Source organism: Cetorhinus maximus, chromosome 15 (assembly GCF_964194155.1).
Source record: "Cetorhinus maximus chromosome 15, sCetMax3.hap1.1, whole genome shotgun sequence".
Lineage (NCBI taxonomy): Eukaryota > Metazoa > Chordata > Chondrichthyes > Lamniformes > Cetorhinidae > Cetorhinus > Cetorhinus maximus.
In genome coordinates this window covers 35662420-35682717 of record NC_135893.1, presented here as the reverse complement: position 1 = coordinate 35682717, position 20298 = coordinate 35662420, and the positions used below count along the sequence as shown (strand labels likewise).

The following is a 20298-nucleotide window of genomic DNA, read 5'->3' as shown; positions in this document are numbered from 1 at the left end:
ATGTTTTCTTTTTAAGACTGCACAACCTAATTTGCATTCTTTTTCAGATATTGACATCCTGGAAGGACCAACAATTTCCTGTTATTGAGAGACTTACTGCCCTACAAGGCTTTCTGGCACAGAATTTCTAAGGACATATGAAAATTAAACCATTTCACCAGCAAACCAATCCACTGTCATTGTAAAGGAAGAGGTCATGAATTCACTACTTGAGTGTAGAACGCAACAAATCTCATAAAATAATCACAATGAGTGTACACCGATTGATGAGGAGACCAATTTTGTCACCAATTGCTTAGGCATTTTACTTTAAGCCATTGTGGAATGGTCCATTGCGACCTATTAACTGATGATATTACCAACTTGTCAATTTGCTGTAAACCCATCTGCCAGGACTTCTACTATGCTAAAGCAAAACTGAACTCAAGCCCAAGGGTAAAAGCAAAAAACTGCGGATGCTGGAAATCCAAAACAAAAATAAAAATACCTGGGAAAACTCAGCAGGTCTGCCAGCATCTGCGGAGAGGAACACAGTTAACGTTTCGAGTCTGTATGACTCTTCAACAGAACTAAGTAAAAATAGAAAAGAGGTGAAATATAAGCTGGTTTAAGGGGGTGGGGGTGGGACAGGTAGAGCTGGATAGAGGGCCAGGGATAGGTGGAGATAGCCAAAAGATGTCATAGACAAAAGGACAAAGAGGTGTTGAAGGTGGTGATATTATCTAAGGAATGTGCTAATTAAGGGTAGAAAGCAGGACAAGCAAGGTACAGATAGCCCTAGTGGGGGTGGGATGGGGTGAAGGGAAGCGATCGAAATAGGCTAAAAGGTAGAGATAAAACAATGGATGGAAATACATTTAAAAATAATGGAAATAGGCGGGAAAAGAAAAATCTATATAAATTATTGGAAAAAAAAGGGGGGGGATCGGAAAGGGGGTGGGGATGGAGGAGAGAGTTCATGATCTAAAATTGTTGAACTCAATATTCAGTCCGGAAGGCTGTAAAGTGCCTAGTCGGAAGATGAGGTGCTGTTCCTCCAGTTTGCGTTGAGCTGCACTGGAACAATGCAGCAGGCCAAGGATGGACATGTGGGCATGAGATCAGGGTGGAGTGCTGAAATGGCAAGCGACAGGGAGGTCTGGGTCATGCTTGCAGACAGACCGAAGGTGTTCTGCAAAGCGGTCACCCAGTCTGCGTTTGGTCTCTCCAATGTAGAGGAAACCGCATTGGGAACAACGAATGCAGTAGGCTAAATTGAGGGAGGTGCAAGTGAAATGCTGCTTCACTTGAAAGGAATGTTTGGGCCCTTGGATGGTGAGGAGAGGGGAAGTAAAGGGGCAGGTGTTGCACCTTCTGCGGTTGCATGGGAAGGTGCCATGGGAGGGGGTTGAGGTGTAGGGGGTGATGGAGGAGTGGACCAGGGTGTCCTGGAGGGAACGATCCCTGCGGAATGCTGCCGGTGGGGGTGAAGGGACGATGTGTTTGGTGGTGGCATCATGCTGGAGTTGGCAGAAATGGCAGAGGATGATCCTTTGAATGCGGAGGCTGGTGGGGTGACAAGGGGGACGGACCCTATCATAGTTCTGGGAGGAAGAGGAAGGTGTGAGGGCGGATGCGCGGGAGATGGGCCGGACACGGTTGACGGCCCTGTCAACCACCGTGGGTGGAAAACCTCGGTTAAGGAAGAAGGAAGACATGTCAGAGGAATTGTTTTTGAAAGTGGCATCGTCAGAACAGATGCAACGGAAGTGAAGGAACTGAGAGAATGGGATGGAGTCCTTACAGGAAGCAGGGTGTGAGGAGCTGTAGTCGAGGTAGCTGTGGGATTCGGTAGGCTTGTAATGAATATTGGTGGACAGTCTATCACCAGAAATTGAGACAGAGAGGTCAAGGAAGGGAAGGGAAGTGTCAGAGATTGACCATGTGAAAATGATGGAGGGGTGGAAATTGGAAGCAAAATTAATAAATTTTTCCAGGTCCAGCCGAGAGCACGAAGCAGCTCTGAAGCAATCATCGATGTACTGGAGAAAGAGTTGTGGGAGGGGGCCGGAGTAGGACTGGAACAAGGAATGTTCCACATACCCCATAAAGAGACAGGCATAGCTGGGGCCCATCCGGGTACCCATAGCCACACCTTTTATTTGGAGGAAGTGAGAGGAGTTTAAGGAGAAATTGTTCAGTGTGAGAACAAGTTCAGCCAGACGGAGGAGAGTAGTGGTGGATTGGGATTGCTCGGGCCTCTGTTCGAGGAAGAAGCGGAGAGTCATCAGACCATACCGGTGGGGGATATAGGTGTAGAGGGATTGGACGTCCATGGTGAAGAGGAGGCAGTTGGGGCCAGGGAACTGGAAATTGTTGATATGATGTAGGGTGTCAGAGGAATCACGGATGTAGGTGGAAAGGGACTGGACAAGGGGAGAGAGAATGGAGTCAAGATAGCAAAAAATGAATTCCGTGGGGCAAGAACAGGCTGACATAATCGGTCTGCCAGGACAGTCCTGCTTGTGGATTTTGGGTAGGAGGTAGAAGCGAGCCGTCCAAGGTTGGGAGACTATGGGGTTGGAAGCTGTGGAAGGAAGATCTCCAGAGGAGGTGAGGTCCCCCCCCGCCCGCCAAACCAGCTTATATTTCACCTTTTTTCTATTTTTACTTAGTTCTGTTGAAGAGTCATACGGACTCAAAACGTTAACTGTGTTCCTCTCTGCAGATGCTGGCAGACCTGCTGAGTTTTTCCAGGTATTTTTATTTTTGTTTCAAACCCAAGGGTGCTTGGTGGTGCTCAGAGGTGCTCTTAAGAATGCACTGCCCTAAAAGAACATGAAACAGCAAGAGCCAGACAACATTTACACACACACAGAAATCAATGTTGAGCATACGTCAATCTGTAAGTGGAATTGCAGCTGGGAAATTATGGGGCTGTGGTAGCCCCATCCACTGGTCAGAAAGTCAGGGGCAATGTCATCAGATGACCAGCAGCTATTCAGTCCCATCAGTGCCACCAGGAGCAGCAGCCACTGAGACCTGGAAAAAAGTTAAGTGTGGTCAGGGTTTGCTGGGGCCAATTAGACAGGCCCCAGCAGGGAGCTGGAGTCAATTGTTAGAATTGGGAGGGGGGGCATAATTTACAGGGGGCGCCACAGGGTGCCCTGCCCCCACCCAGCCACCCACTCCCCGAGCCCATAGGAAGACCATCAGGGTATATGTGCCGTGAGGTGAGGTGCTCATCCCAGTGGTGGCAGCAGGCACGGATCCCCCTCCACCATCTAGTTCCCTGGGGCCCCGTAAAATCCTGGACCCCAAGTGAATGGCATGACTAAAAGTGCCTTTTGTCTTTTACATGTTGGAATGGTAAACAATGAAACATTTGAACTTTGTAGGTTGAATTCTTCTTGTAACAATAAAGGGCATTGTATTAAGTCACGTTGCAAATATTTGTCTCTCTTGCCTCGCCCAAATGGATCCTGCTTTTAATCTTGAGATCCGGATAGTCAACATGAATAAAGTGCAAAACTTGTTTTTATTTTAAATAGTAGTTAAACAATTGTAAAACCTTAAACATATTGTTAAAAATAGTGCTATTCTATAATAATTGTTGCTTTCTCAACATCATTCTATTTTAGAATGTTTTGTACCTTTTCTAATACTCAGCTTGCAATTTTCACCACATTTAATAAACTTACCCTTCTTTCCAGGTTCTCTCTGTTGCCATTAAATGTGTTACAGGTTGACATAATTTTGTACAAGATTCTAACACATTTGACAGCTTGTGTTTATGGCTTTAAATGATGTAATTGCTCCTTACTGGTATAAACCATGATTAAAATACACCTCCAAATCTCTGTTCCTGCACCCCCTTTAAAATTGTATCATTTAGTTTAGTATGAAAAACAACTTCATGATTCTCTGCTTTCCATCCCTTAAACACTTATGCATCCACACTACTGTTGTCCTTTTATTTCTATAGGCTTCAATTTGATAAGTATGAGGAGTCAGAAATATTCTGACATTTAAGCGTTAAATGATTCGATAACTTCAAATATCATTATTAGATGCTGTATTATAAGTTGGATGTCTTTTTACTGCAGTGATTGATTATAGGGTGCTGTCATGCAAAGATAAGTTGACCATTACGTTGATCAGTATTGTGAAAGTGCTGAGATGCATTATGCATTCAAAATGGAAAAAAACATTGCTTGGAAACTAAGTGTCATGATCTGAAGTGATTTAAATGTCCAGAGCCCTTAAATTCTTTTAAAAAGAGTCTGCAGCTTTTACTTTGAGGGAAAAACAGATCTGATCACGGAATGCTTTGATTGACATGACATCTGACGTAGCTTAGAAAAAACAAGGCCATCTGCTTTTGCAGTTTCAATAGACTCCATTGTCTGGAATGGTAATGTTTGTTGGGACAGCCGGGTCCATTATGAATCATTAGCTGAGTTTCAAAATCTACAGAACCACTTATCTCAGCAGGGGGTTATGTTAACAGTTTGAATTTTAAGAGGTTATTAGAGGATCATCTGTCTTTGATGTGGCGACTGAATAGAAGTTTATTTGCTTTTACAATTGAATGACCACTTGGGAGGATTTTTTTTTCATTGGGTCAGGATTTTTCTCCAAATATGAATGGTTGTGTTTTTATTTGACACCTCTATTAGATTGTTACACGTGTACTATTTAAATATCTATTTTAAAGGATTCCCATTGCCATTATATGGCTCCTGAGGAGGGTACATAGCAGATATTCGGTGGGTGGTTATGGAGGATACTTGGGGGGGGGTGCGGTTGGCAAGGTGGGTATGAGGTGACATGGGGAATATGAAGGGGTATGGAGGGAAAATGAGGATAAGGGGCATAAGAACTATGTTGGAGAGCTGGGCTGATGTCCCAGTGAGCTGAGATGGGCCTTCCAACATCCGCACTCCTCCAATGCTGCCTCAGGACTCAGAAAACCCGAACCCTGCCTGCACATGTCTCCAGGAGGCGAAAATACAGCAGTAAGGGCAGAAGTAAAGGACTCATGTTTCCAAAGTCAGTAAATGATCTGACTCATGTTTCCTGAGCCCAACACAAAAATCCAGCCCTTTCTGTCCTCCTCAAAACCTGCTTTCCCAACTGTCTTAGTACTGTTGGAAAATTTGGCTATAATACACATTGTCCGTCATTAATATAGATTTTAAATAATTAAGGCCCCAGCACTGAACTAGTTACTGTTTGGTAACCTGAAAATGACCTATTTATACAAACTCGCTGTTTCTGGTTAGTCAGTCAATTCTCTATCCATTTAGCCCCAACACCATGAGCTTTTACCTTGTGTCATAACCTTTTATGTGACACCTCATCAAATGCCTTTAGGAAAACCAAATACACTACACCTACTGGTCCCCCTTCATTCACTCAATTTGGCTAACCGGCATATATTTTCCTGCTTTTTGTCTTCCTCTTTTCTTGAATAGAGTTATTACTTTTGCGCTTTTCCAGTCTGCTGGGACATTTCCAGAATCTTGGGAAATTGGAAGATTAAAACCAATACATCCATTACCTCTGCAGCCAATTCATTTAAGACCCTAGAATGCAGGCCATCAGGTCCAGGAAACTTGTCAGCCTTTAGTTCCATTGGTTTTCCTAATACCTTTTCTTTAGTGATAGTGATTGTTTTAAGTTTCTCTTTTCCCCTTCGATTTTCTATTATTCTTGGGATGCTTTTATGCTTTGTAGTGTGAAAATACTTGTTCAAAGTCTCTGCCATTTCTTTGGTTCCCATTAATTCCCCAGTATCATTCTCTAAGGGACCAATGTTTAACTTAGTTACTCTCTTCCTGCTTTATATACTTGTAGAAGCTCTTAGTGTCTGCTAATTGGGTCTCATTCTAATTTCTCTCTTTGTTTTTTTGAGTAAAATTATGTTAGTTTCTAAAATCTTCTGGCCTATCATTACACTTCACACCATCTATATGCTGTTTTTTTGAATTTGATACCATCCTTAACTTCCTTAGCTACTTCCTGTTAGCTACAGATGGTGCATTCATCTCATAGAATCTTTTTTTCTCAATGGAACATATCTGTTGAGATTTATGAAATATTTCCCGAAATGTCCGCCACTGCTCATCTACCATCTTATTTTTTTAACCTATTTTCTCAGTCCACTGTCGCCAACTCTGTCTTCATACCTTTGTAATTGCCTTTATTTAAGTTTAAGACACTAGGTTCAGACCTAAGTTTCTCACCTTCAAACTGAATGTAAAATTCTATCATGTCATGATTCTTGCCTAGAGGATCCTTTACTATGAGATCGTTAATTAATTACATATTACTAGCTCTAAAATAGGCTGTTCCCCAGCCGGTTCCAAAACATATTGTCCTAAGAAACTGTTCCACATACATTCTATGAATTCACCCCCAATTTGATTCGTCTAAGACATGTGACGGTTAAAATCACCTACGATTATTACAATACCTTTCTTACAAGCCCCACTATTTCTTCAGTCGAGTGCTTTTTAGGAAATCTATAAATTATTCTCGCCAGTGACTTATCTTAGGTTGGTACACTCTGGCTCTTTCTATCACACTCTAGTCATCATTCTCCGTATCGCTACCATGCACTGTTGCTTGTCCTTTCTCGTTAGCTTTCTAAATCTTCCCTCACATGTACCCTCTCCTCCACTAGTTTAAGGCCCTCACTACACCCTTCCCAACAGTGCAGCTCTCTTTTCCACAGTACTGGTACCAATGCCTCATGAATTAAAACCTATTTCTCCCACATCAATTGTTGAACAATGCAATCAAGTCTCTGCTGATCTTTTTTACCCTAAGGCCGGAATTTTCCTCTCTCATTTGTGATGGGTGTCACAGTGGGTGGGTTGGGAGCGGAATTTGGTGGGGGAGTGGATATCAGTTTCACGCCGGCATGAAATCACAGCGGGATCATCTGATGGTGCCCACCATGGCGGTTCGCGAATCCTGCTGGAGGCCAGCATGAACCCGGTTTGCACCACACTAATGGGATACAAAGTAAGGCCCAACCAGAATCATACCCTCACGCTAGATTTACAGTTACGCTGGCAGGAAAACACACTGGCCCAGAACACAACTGGAGAAGGGTGACGTGCAGAAGTCGGGACTTACCTTTAGAGCCTTGCTCAGACTGCAGACATCCGAGGAGAAGACAATGCTGGAAGCCTACAGTTGCCAGACCCTGGAGGAACATGTACATCGCATAGTGGGTGGATCCTCATGCGAATGGATCCGCTGCAAAGCAGGACTTGGAAGGTAGGAGGTCTCCACACAGTGGCTTAGACTTCACTGAGCCTCAGAACTTCACGGACTGCCATGGGCTAGTACGGATGATCGGTGAAGGGGGTGGGAGAGGAAAGTCTAGCTGTGAGTGGGAAAGGAAGGTGTACTGGGGGGATGGGGGCAGTGCCCAGTCTTGAGTTGTTAGATCTGTTCGAAATCCATCCCATTTAGTATGTGGTAATGCCACACAACACGATGGAGGGTATCCTCAATATGAAAGTGGGACTTCGTCACCACAATGACTGTGCAGTGGTCACTCCTACTGATACTGTCATGGACAGATACATCTGCAGCAGGTAGGTTGGTAAGGGCGAGGTCAAGTATGTTTTCCGCTCTTGTTGGTTCCCTCACCTCCTGCCGCAGACCCAGTATAGCAGCTATGTCCTTTAGGACTCGGCCAGCTCTGTCAGTAATGGTGCTACTGAGCCACTCTTAGTGGTGAAAATCGAAGTCCCCCACCCAGAGTACATTCTGTGCCCTTGCCACCCTCAGTGCTTTCTCCAAGTGGTGTTCAACATAAAGGTGCACTGTTTCATCATTTGAGGGGTGGGGGGTGCAGTACATGGTAATCAGCAGAAGGTTTCCTTGCCCATGTTTGACCTGATGCCATGAGACGGAGTTGATTTTGAGGACTCCCAGGGCAACTCCCTCCTGACTGTATACCACTGTGCCGCCAACTCTGCTGGGTCTGTCCTGCTGGTGGGAGAGGACATACCCAGGGATGGTGATGGTGGTGTCTGGGGCATTATCTGTAAGGTATGATTCCACGAGGATTGACAATGTCAGGCTGTTGCTTGACTAGTCTGTGAGACAGCTCTCCCAATTTTGGCACTAGCCCCCAGATGTTAGTAAGGAGGACTTTGCAGGTTGACAGGGCTGAGCTTTATCTTTTCCGGTGCCTAGGTTGATGCCGGGTGGTCAGTCCAGTTTCATTCCTTGTTAGTGACTTTGTAGCGGTTTGATACAACTGAGTGGCTTACTAGGCCATTTCAGAGGGCAGTCACATGTAGGCGAGACCAGGTAAGTGTGGCAGATTTCCTTCCCTAAAGAACATTAGTGAACCAGATGGGTCTTTACAACAATAGACAACGGTTTCATGGTCATCACTAAACTTTTAATTCCAGATTTTTTACTGAATTCAAATTCCACGATCTGCCATGGTGGGATTTGAACCCGGGTCCTCAGAGCATTACCCTGGGTCACTGGATTGATAGTCCAGCAACAATACCACTAAGCCATCGCCTCCCCGAAGGTGGGAGGGAGGACTTGCCTGGATGAATGCAGCTCCCATAACACTCAAGATGCTTGACACCGTCCAGGATAAAGCAGCCCACTGATTGGCACCACATCCATAAACATTCACTGCCTCCACCACTGACGCAGAGAGCAGCAGTGTGTACGATCTACAAGATGCACTGCAGAAATTCACCGAGGCTCCTTAGACAGCACCTTCCAAACCCATGACCACTACCATCCAGACGGACAAGAGCAACAGACAGATGGGAACACCACCACCTGGAAGTTCCCCTCCAAGTCACTCACCATCCTGACTTGGAAATATATTGCCGTTGTTTCACTGACACTGGGTCAAAATCCTGGAACTCCCTTCCTAACAGCAATGTGGGTGTACCTACACCACATGGACTGCAGCGGTTCAAGAAGGCTGCTCATCACCACCATCTCAAGGGCAACTAGGGATGGGCAATAAATGCTGGCCCAGCCAGCGAAGCCCACATCCTGTGAATAAAAAAAAGAAAATCCGCCATTGCGACTGCTGGGTAAAGCGTCCACTACCGCACTTTGTGCAATTCTGGGACAATTCCGCCCCAAGCCAATTTGCTCATGATTCAGGTAGTAATCCACAATGGTTCTCCTAACAATTTGGCCCTTAGCTGCGCATACCCCTTCAGCAGAACCTCTTTTGGTCCTATGTTGTTGGTGCTCTCACGGGCATGACAACTGGATCCTTTCCCTCCCATTTCAAGTTCCTATCTGATCCCAAGATGGCTGTAATCCCGGCACAGGGCAGGCAACAGTCTTCAGGTCTCACATTCTTGGCTACAGAGAACAGTATCGACTTCTACTTCAATATCTACTACATTCCATTTTACTCCCCCACTTGAATGGCTACCTGTACTATGGTGCTATGGTCAATTTGCTTATTTTCCCTGTACTCCCTACTCTCGTTTATATATACTTGATCTTTCATACGCATGTAAGATGGGTTACTTTTTTTAATTCATTCATGGGGTGTGGGCGTTGCCAACTCAGCCAGCATTTATTTAGTTAGTAGCAGATTCTATGATTTGTACTGGTTCTCATCCTGTGGTCATGGATATCTCTGACTGCCTTGTGATTCCTTCCTCCTACTCCACTTTCCACATCGGCGAATGAAACCAAGGGCCTTATTTACAATTTACTTTTCTTCTTTCCATTTTGGAGCTCCAAGGCCCTGGCTGTGCCCAAACAATCACATTTTCATGCCCATAAACTGAGTTCTTAGACTTAACCTTAGCTTATCTGAGTTAGTTGTGTCACCCAGGTCAGCTGTTGGGGTGCTGCAATTTGTTTCAGTATCCTTAGTCTATAGAGAACAATTACAGAATAACATGGAGGCCAGCTTGACAGAGTACATCTTCGACACAGTACTAAACTCAGGAGTTTGGCAAGTGAGAGTTTTAAGGTGTTTTAAGGATTGATCTCTTTGAAATCTAGTCAAGTGTTGCGTTTAACTTTTTACTTTAGCGTTAACTTGTAATTTCTTTCAGTCTTAGACAATAGTAAACAAGCAGCCTGCTAGTGGCAGCTGCACAGTTAGTTAATTAGGTAGCTAGTTAGAACTAGTTCCCTAGACAGCAGGGCCTGACTCAAGTCTTTGGAATTCCAGGTAGAATAAGTACTTTTGCTCACACATGGAGACCAGCTCAACAGAGTACTGAACTTGGGAATTTGGTGAGTAATGGAATTTGCATGGGGAGGGAAGAGGTGCTCTTCTGGTCTTTTACAGAACAAGGAGTGATCCACGAAAGGGTGTGAGACCTGATAGCTGAAGTCGAGAGGCATTACTTAGGTAAGCTGGTTGGTGAACTTTAAGGTTTTTTCCTCTAAACTGGGGCAGTAGTTTAAACCAGTACCAGGAGATATAAGTGCTGTATTAAATTTATAGCTTAACTAGTTAAACTACTTGATATAACTACAAATTATCATGGAGTGATATTTCTAAACTTGAAACCCTAATTAAACAAAATACAACAGGGGTGGCCTGGAGTATGCAGGAGCTGGTGGGTGCCAGTGTGATCCACAGCAGCTACATATACAGCGAGTGTCTGCAGTTCAAGGATCTTCGGCTCAGAGTTGGTGAGCTGGAGTCTGAGCTTCAGACAATGCAATGCATCAGGGAGAGGGAAAGTTACCTGGATATTTTGTTCGGGGAGGCAGTCACACCCCTTAGATTAGGTGCTTCAGGTTTAGCTTGTGGTTAGGGACAGGAGGGTGTGACTGAGTGAGGCAGGTATGGAGATCCAGGGATAGCATTTGTCCAACAGGTTTGAGGTTCTTGTAGCCTGGCGCTGCCAGGCCCCTTGTAGCTCCAAAATGGAAAGAAGAAAAGCAAACTGTAAATAGGCCCTTTGTTTCATTGGCAGACGCTGGAAGAGGAGTGGGAGGGAGGAATCAAAACGCGGTGAGATATCCAAGGCCACAGGATGAGAACTAGTACAAATTAAAGGAATCATTGAATCTACTACTAACCCATGTAATATGTGTACGAAAGATCAAATATACATTTTGAAAATTTCCTTATTTAAATTCTATAAAATTTGAGGTACTTATGGTGAAATCTAACTTCGTTGGTTGAAAGATCATCATTTCACCAACTCAATCATCCGTTGTTACTATGGTTGGATGAAATGGAGGAAACATATGAAAACCTAACAAATAAAACGTTATCAGACTATCAGTCTTGGGTCAGTGGTAGCATTTGAAACAAAAGATTGAGAGTTCAAGCCTCACTCAGACTTAAGCACATAAACTAGGCTGGCATGCAAGTATAGTGCTAAAGAAGTGCAGCATTGTTGGAAGAGATTTAGGTGAGATTTTAAACTGAGGTTTTGTATGCTCTCCCAGACAATACAGAAGTTCCCACGGCACGATTCAAAGAAGGCCAGTGGAATTTTCCTGATGCTCTGACCAGTAATCACTTAACTAACATAACTTCAAAAAAAAATCTTACAGCTGTTTGAGACCTTACTGCTTATAAATTGGCTGCTGTATTTCCCAATATTATAACAGTGACTACTTCGAAGTAATTCATAGCTGTGAAACACTTGGAAAATCCAGAGAACATGAAAATTCTTGCATAAATGCAAGTTATTAACAATATCATCATTATGGGTATAATTTTGAAGTATAGAGAAAACAATTGCTTCATCTGTGAAATTATATAAATACAATCAATTTCAATAGGAGTTTTCCATTAAAATAAAACTGCCTTGTCCATTAGCCATGCCTCCCAAAAAAAGTTCTCAAAAATACCAAACTACGACAATGGATATTAGGTTCACAAACTGATAAGCCACTAGGACGGCTGATCCCGTAGCAAATAATCCTGTGAACTATCCCGCTCTTACAATGGGAGCCTTTTATGGCAGTCTGACATACCTGTAATATTCCATTTGCAATGACGTACTTACATTATGCTCAACCGAGGAATGGTGCATTAAGGAATCATTTGATATGTTAACATTGTAAACGTTTAATATCGCAAAGTAAATAAATGGGTAACGTAGCACCATTAATGTCACACCCACTTTTAACATCTAGATCCACTTGGGCAAATAATATCCCGATTATTCTACACTAAAGAATAGCTTTTGGTTGCTACTTTTGTAATACTACACCTGGAGAGAAACAACAGTTGTGCCATTACAAATCAGATCACTGTCAAGTAAAAACGCAAGCAGTTCAAGTGCTGTATTTGCTTGCTGCAGCATAAATGCTTGGTATCAATGCCGTAGTATGAATGAGCCCAACTTAAGTCTCCTGCTATGTGGATCTCAGAGCACGCAAAAGATATTGAACAGAAATTCTAAACATAGTGACAGCATTATACAGAACCAGGAATTTCAGCATCTGATTATGTGATGATTCTAGGTCACAGTTTACAATAGTTTAATACAAACCAAAAGGACACGTCCAAGATATTTACTAGGTTATAATCCTTCCAGGCATGTATTGCACTTTATGCAAGCTAACTGAGTGATTCAAAGATAATCAAATTGTGAAAATGAATCTCGACACTGGAGCCTTTCAATTAAGATTATAGTTTTAAAATCATTGTCTAATTGGTGATATAATAAGGGATAACCAAAAATTTGGCCAATGAGCTGAATTTCGAGGGTGGTCTTCAAGGAGATGGGGCAAGTGGAGAAATGTGGAAATTCTAGAGCAAGAAAGGGAGGTCGTTTAGGCATGGCTATCAATGGTGGGTCAAAGGGAGGAGGGAAATGAATAGGAGGCTTGGGACTGAAAAAAGAAGAGATCAGTGGTGGGGATAACAAAGACAAATGGTGAGGCTATGAAGGGATTTAAATGCATGCAAGGATGAGATTTGTGGGTGTGAAGGATTGGGCTGATGGGCAAATTGTACTTAGTGCAGAATAGGATTAGGGCAGCAGAATTTTGGATCAGCTAAAGTTTGAAGTGTGGAAGATGGGAGGCTGGCTCGGAGAAAGTTGGAATAGTCGAGTCAGGAGACAGCAAAGACGTGAATGCGGATTTCAATGGCAGGTGGGCTGAGGTGGGACAGAGACAGGCAACGCTGCTTAAGCAGAAGTAGGTAGCCTTTTTGATGGAGAGGATTTGAGACCAGGAGTTCAGCTCAGGGTTAATAGGTTATCAGGCTGTAAACTGTCTCAGACTGTGGTCAGAGTGGGAGGTAAAGTTTGTAGTGGATCCTGAAGACAATTGCTTTGATCTTCCCAAAGTTTTGCTGGAGGAAACTGTGCCTAATTCAAGACTGGCCGTCAGAGAAGCAATATGGGAATATAGAGGCAACGGAAGGGTCGAGGAAGGTTGACAAATGGATAAATTGGTCTTGTCAGTGTACATGTAACAAAACAGGTATTGCGAAAATAATTTTTGCCAATGAACATTGTACAAATGTCAAACAAATCAAACTTGTTTCTTCCTGGACATATTTGCCTGCTCACAATATTCCTTTAATTTGTGATGACCTGCACTCAAAGCTGCCTAGAGAGTTTGCCCTCTTTCTAAGCCCAGACCCATCACTGCATCTGATAATGGGAGCTGGGTCATTTTTACCTCAGATACATGGTGTGGGAGCAGGGGAAAAGGAACAGAGGAAATTCTCCACTTCGCAACTGCGTTGCTATCGAGTGGAAATACTACAGTGAAACCTGTACAAATGGACCCAGCCAAATAGGGCATTTAATGATAGCACCAACCAATTTACATTATAATACATGCAAGATAGCAATGAATTGAGAATCCAACAGACAGAAAAAGGTACTGCAATCCCACTGCTGGGCTCCAGGATTAAGCACAATTCCAGGTGAGAATGAGAAAAAAGAAACATTGCAGAAGATAGTCATTCCTGAACTATTTTGTTTATCTACATTAATGTACATACAATGACCATTCTGAAAATAAGGGCACATGCAAATAAAGGACACCTGATGCAAGCTCCTTTGGCACTCCTAATTACTGCTTTGAGAAATGAGATTTCAGTCACTTGAAAATTGGGGACCAGATTGTAATTATCCACGTAAGAATCACAGAATGGTTACAGCACAGGAGGCCACTTGACTTAGCGAGCATATGCTGACTCCCTCAAAGAGCTAATTAGCTAGTCCCACTCCCCTGCACTTTTCCTGTGTCCTGCAAATTTTTTCCCTTCAAATGATTATTCAATTCCCTTCTGAAAGCTCCAATTGAATCTGCCTCCACCATCCTTTCAGGCAATGCATTCTAGATCATAACTACTTGCTGTGTTTCCTCATGTTGCCTTTGGTTCTTTTGCCAATCAGCTTAAATCTGTGACCTCTGGTTCTCGACCCATTTGCCATGGGAACAGTTTCTTTCTATCTGCATTGTCCAGACTCATGATTTTGAGCATGTCTATCAAATCTCCTTTCAACCTTCACTCCTTGGACGACAACCTCAGCATCTCCAGTCCATCCAAGTATCTGGAGTCCCTCGTCACTGGAACCGTTCTCTGCATCTCCTCTTTGAAATCTTCACAGACTTCCTAAAGCGCATTGCCCAGAACTGGACACAATACTGCAGTTGAGGCCGAAACAGTGTTTTATAAAAGTGCATCACAATTTCCTTGGCTAATAACAAATTAGATTTTTCAGGCACAAAAAGATCTGGTAACACAGTAAAATACATGTAATGATCACTGCTGGAAGTATACATGTACGGACATTGGCTACACAGAATTAGGCTCAGCTGTAATGCACCTAAAGTTGAATTGCTGCCCATAGCTGTTTGAAGCACTACTTTCAAGGGAGCAGGGATATGTTGGGAAACCAGAGCAAATATTTACAATAATAAAGAAAAAGATAAAATGCTCTCTTACTTTCAATATGGAAAGAGGAAAACCTTTGCGCGTGACTGTTGAAGAATTATTGCAAGCTTTTCTGCACTTTTCAAGTTCTTACCTCCTCTCCTGGCTGGAAATTCTCATGGCACAGTGGACAGTGGTTGGCAACTTTCTCAGGCTTCGCAGCTGCAGAAAGAGTTACAGGAAAACACTTCATAACATTCCAAATCATGCATTTGATTTTTTTTTACATTTTGTTTCAATTTTGTAAAGGAACAATCTATTATAAATTGTGATGTGCAGAATATCTATAGATATATGTATACCAACATATTTTGATCCACTGCACTTCTGACTTGATTTATTACATTGCTGACTAAGCACTTTAAACCATTTTCTGTATCAGAAATCATTTAATATTCAAGAATCCAAAATAGTGATGCAGATTCCAGAAGTTTTATATGCAGGAGAAATTGCTCTTGAAATGAGATGGCCTTATCTACAGCTCTTTTAATTACACTATGCTGCTATGTTCAATCGCTGCACAAATAAGCTGCACCCCAGACCGAGCTCTTAGGTTGTCTTGTACCCAGATTCAATATCCAATTGGTCAACCTGTCTCTTTTAAACTTCAAACTGCTTTAATAATAGGAAAGAGAAAGGTCCGTTACATTACCTCAGAAGAATGCCTGTATCATTTGCAGACAGTGGCTATCCTAGTGTAAGTTTGCCTCATTTGGTTAAGACTAGCTGTGAGAAAAAACCCATTTTTACTTAGCAAACTTATGAATTGCCACTGGCTTGGAGGGAAGACCCATATGCTGGTAAGTGGCATCATAAGCAGCTCTCCAAGGTCAATGCGAAAGCAGCTAACACCTTATCACTCATGCCCCTCATATGCTTCTCAAGAGTGTGGAGGAAAAGCAAATTAAAATCCCCCACATCATAACTTTAGTTGCTTGATTGAACCACGTCCTCAGGATAACATATATCTAATTTTAGAGGCAAACAAATGACAGCTATGTTAATATTTCTTGGAAACAGATCTAGATTAGTATTTATTCTCATTCCTCCAAGTTCCTCATGTGCACAATGATAAGTAAAGCTCGACAAATGAGCTTCTTTGCCAGTCAGTTCTTATTTACTAGGATAGCAGGTTAGCGTATAAGCCACTCAAGCCTTCCATATCTAAGAAAGTAGTGGTTGTGTGGGGTGCTACCTTTGTCATGCTGTGCAATCTGTTCTATTTCTACTGCGGTGAGAATTCAATCACACCTACTGCAAAACAAAAACAACTGCACACGATAAAGTAGTTTACTCATTGGCACAAAACATAATCCACCTCCAGGGGTCGTTCTCAGCTTGTCTGGTGACAGCATTCCTGTCACCAAATTCAGAGATGCTCTGAAGATGATTCATATGGGCTTGAAACGTTAACTCTGTTTCTTTCTCCACAGATGCTGCCAGACTTGCAGAGTTTTTACAGCATTTTGTGTTTTTATTTCAGAGATGCTGAGACCTGACAGCATGAACTGGCAGGTGGACTAACCATTCAAATCTCTGGTCCCTCATGTAATGGTTTTTCATTCACCTGTTCATGTCAGCCCCTCTGCTAAAATAAAAAGTCAAGCATCAAATGTAAATGTGTGTATCTGTATACATATTTGTATACATAAGAGATTCTTGTTCCTGTTTTATCAATGTTATATTGAAGCTTGATAAAATATCAAGGGGGATTTGACTTTTTAGCTTTGTCTGTACAACTTATTCAGTAAACCTCAGCCAAACCTTTATTTCAGGATAAAAGCAAAATACTGTGGATACTGGAAATCTGAAACAAAAACAGAAAATGCTGGAAAAACTCAGCAGGTCAAACAGCATCTGTGGAGAGAGAAACAGAGTTAACGTTTCAAGTCCATATAACTCTTCTTCAGCTCTGAACTCTGTAGAATAGAGTAGCTTCTGAATCCTCAGAGATGATTGATTCTCTGTTCAGGTTGTCTTCCTGGTCATATGGGTAGTTAATCCATTCTATTAATGATCGTTGTCTTCTTGTTGATATGGCTGAGCTTCTACTCCTCACTATCCCACTCTCAGCCTCAACCAGATAAGATCTTGGACTTTATGACTTTTCCAGTACTTGACCTCGATTCTATTCTCTAATCCAGACTGGTTCACATGGTTGGAGTTCTGGTAACTCATGCACTCTATGGCAGTGATTGTAATTCTTTGTCTGATTTGCACGATACTCAACTTCCTTCTCCCTTACTCTCTCTATATCAGTTGCTTTTAGACATGATTTGAACGGATACGGAAGAACAGGAAGTTGAGTTCATAATCTTCTTCCCATCAGAAGTTCTGACAGAGTTAACACATTCTGATGTGTGGAACAGTGCTAAGTTGAGATGATTATTCTTTTTCAACAAAGCTTTGACCGTGCTTACTCCTCTTTTGGGCTCAGCATTTGCTTGTGGGTACCTGAGCGAGCTAGTTGTGTGGACAAATGCATAAATTTCTTGAACCCTTCATTTGCAAACTGTGGACCATTGCCTGAAATGACAAGATCTGGAACGCCAAGTGTGACAAAAATTTATTTTAGTGAATTGCTAATTGGTTCTGAGGTTGTTCCATAAAGACTTCTAACCTCAATTCAACTGGAGTAATTGCCAAGAACTATGAGGAATGTCTTCCCCTTGAGCTCGAAGAGGTCCATTCCAAGACATTCCTAGGGTCTGGATGGAAATGATGATACCAAAGGTTCCTTCTGCTCTTGGCAGTGAATTGTATAGGTGATTCAGCTCGAAATCGAGTCCCTCTAGTGATTTTGAAATTCCCGGCCACCAAACTGATTTTTGTGCCCTAGCACGACGTTTTAAAATGCCCAGGTATCACTAGTGTATTCTTTGAAGGATTTCAAGTCTGAGGTCTTGGTGTGACTAAGCTCTCATTGTAAATTAAGTCGTCCACAATACTGAGATGGCTGTGCTGCTTGAAGTGTTGATTCAGGATGAGATTTTTAAGAACATATTCTGGCCATCCAACTTTGCAGTATTCTCTGATTTTAGCACATCATTTGTGCTTGCCATATTTTGTTCAGCCTCCGTGAAGTTGATGGTAAGAACCTCATAGTCAGTGAGCTCCATGACTCTACCTCTTCAACAAGATTTATGTTCTCCCTTTTATGCTTACCAACAGGAATGTGACAATGCATCTGCTGTTGTTTGCTGCTTGCTTTGTACATATTTGTCACGTTCTTTTACCTGCTGTTCCAGGGAAATCTTCTGCCTGGTTTCCTCTATGTTTCCCAATTATCTCCTTTAAGGATGAGTTGTAGATCTATGCGAGCTTTCTGACTTAACAGTGAGCATTCTTGATGGTGAATTATGTACAAAATTTCTGTGATTTCTCTTACTTTGTGCTGGAGTTTAGCAACTGTCCCTTGACTTTAAGCTGAATGCCTGCTGGATCATGTAGTCTTAAGGTCGATGGCTGGAGTATGTCTGGTTTTAACCACTTTTTGTGTCTGAAACTCCCGCTCCAGTGTCCAACTTGAAGTTTACGTCCGTTGATCATAACATCTGTACTTTAATAGTTTCCATTTGATACTGTGATTTCTCCTAAGAATGGTCCTTATGATTCATTTTCTTTAATTGCTTGAATGGCTTCAATTTCTTGAATAGTACATGATCTTGGCTGTTTCTCCTTTGTCTGGTGAATAACAGGCTGTTACAGTGCAGAAGGAGGCCATTTGGCCCACCGTGTCTGCACCGGCTCTCTGAATGAACTTACTTAATGACTTAGTGCCATTCTCCTGTCTTTTCCTCGTACCCTTGCATGTTGTTTCTATTCAAATAATCATCTAATGCCCTCTTGAATACCTCGATTGAGCAGAAGGGCCTGGGGTGTATATGTGCATAGATCATTGAAGGTGAACCCTGCCTCCACCACACTTCTAGGCAGTGCATTCCAGATTTGAACGACTCGCTGTGTGAAAAAGCTTTCTCTCACATCACATTTGCTTCTTTTGCAATCACTTTAAATCTGTGCCCCCTCGTTCTCGATCCTTTTAAGAGCAGGAACAGTTTCTCCCTATCTGCTCTACCCAGCCCCCTCTACCAAATCTCCTCCCCAAGGAGAACAGTCCCAACCGCTCCAATCTATCTTCATAACTGAAGTTTCTCATCCCTGGAACCATTTTTTAAATTCATTCATGGGATGTGGGCATCACTGGCTAGCCAGCATTTATTGCACACCCCTAAGGGGACATTTAAGAGCCAACCTAATTGCTGTGGGTCTAGAGTCACACGTAGGCCAAACCAGGTAAGGACAGCAGGTTTCCTTCCCTAAAGGACATTAGTGAACCAGATGGGTCTTTACAACAATTGACAATGGTTTCATGATCATCATTAGACTTTAATTCCAGATTTTTATTGAATTCAAATTCCACCATCTGTCGTGGCAGAGCATGACCCCGGGTCTCTGGATTAATCTAGTCCAGCAACAATACCACTACACCATCACTTCCCCTTAAAACCTCTTGTCTCTTCTGCACTCTCTCCAATGCATTTGCATCCTTCCTATAGTGTGGTGCCCAGAACTGTACACAATACTCCAGCTGAGGTTTAACTAGTGTCTTATATAAGCTAAGCATAATCTCTCTGCTCTTGTGCTCTATGCCCCTATTAATAAAGCCCAGGATACTGTATGCTTTATTAACTGCCCTCTCCACCTGTCCTGCCACCTTCAATGATCTATGCACAGGTACGCCCAGGTCCCTCTGCTCCTGCACCCCCTTATTTCATATTGTCTCTCCATGTTCTTCCTACCAAAATGCATCACCTCACACTTCTCCACACTGAACTTCATCTGCCACCTATCTGCCCACTCCACCAACTTGTCTATGTCCTTTCGAAGTTCTATAATGTCCTCCTCACAGTTTACAATCCTCCCAAGTTTTGTGTCATCCACAAACTTTGAAATTGTCCCTTGCACACCAACATCTAGATCATTTATACATATCAGGAAAAGCAAGGGTCCCAATACTGACCCCTGGGGAGCTCCAATACAGTGCCACACAACAGACTTGTTAGGAAAGTTATAGGTCATGGAATAAAAGGGACGCCCGCAACGTGGATACAAAATTGACTGAGGGAAGGGCAACAAAAAATAATGGTTAATGGGTATTTTTCGAACTGGAAGAAGGTTTCTAGTGCTTCCAAGTTTCGCATCAGCAGCAAACTTTGAAATTGTCCCTTGGACACTAAGATCCAGATCATTAATATACATCAGGAAATGCAAGGTTCTAATACCGACCCCAGGGAGCACCACTACAAACCTTCCTCCAGCCTGAAAAATATCTACTGAACACTACCCTCTGTTTTCTATTACTCAGCCATGTTGCTACTGTCCCTTTTATTCCATGAGCTATAACTTTTCTC

General features: G+C 42.7%; 1 protein-coding gene across 7 annotated transcripts in view; it reads right to left on the bottom strand.

Moving 5' to 3' along the window:
- The window catches only part of cep104 (centrosomal protein 104), a 254609-nt gene that overhangs the window by 22329 nt on the left and 211982 nt on the right, over positions 1–20298 (bottom strand). For all 7 annotated transcript variants that reach the window (XR_013578912.1, XR_013578913.1, XM_078558238.1 and 4 more), the window contains one exon: positions 14979–15046. Coding sequence is in view for 5 of the 7 variants with exons in the window: in XM_078558238.1 (XP_078414364.1) it covers positions 14979–15046 (68 nt within the window). In the remaining 2 variants the exon portion in view is untranslated. The remainder of the gene's footprint in view (positions 1–14978; positions 15047–20298) is intronic.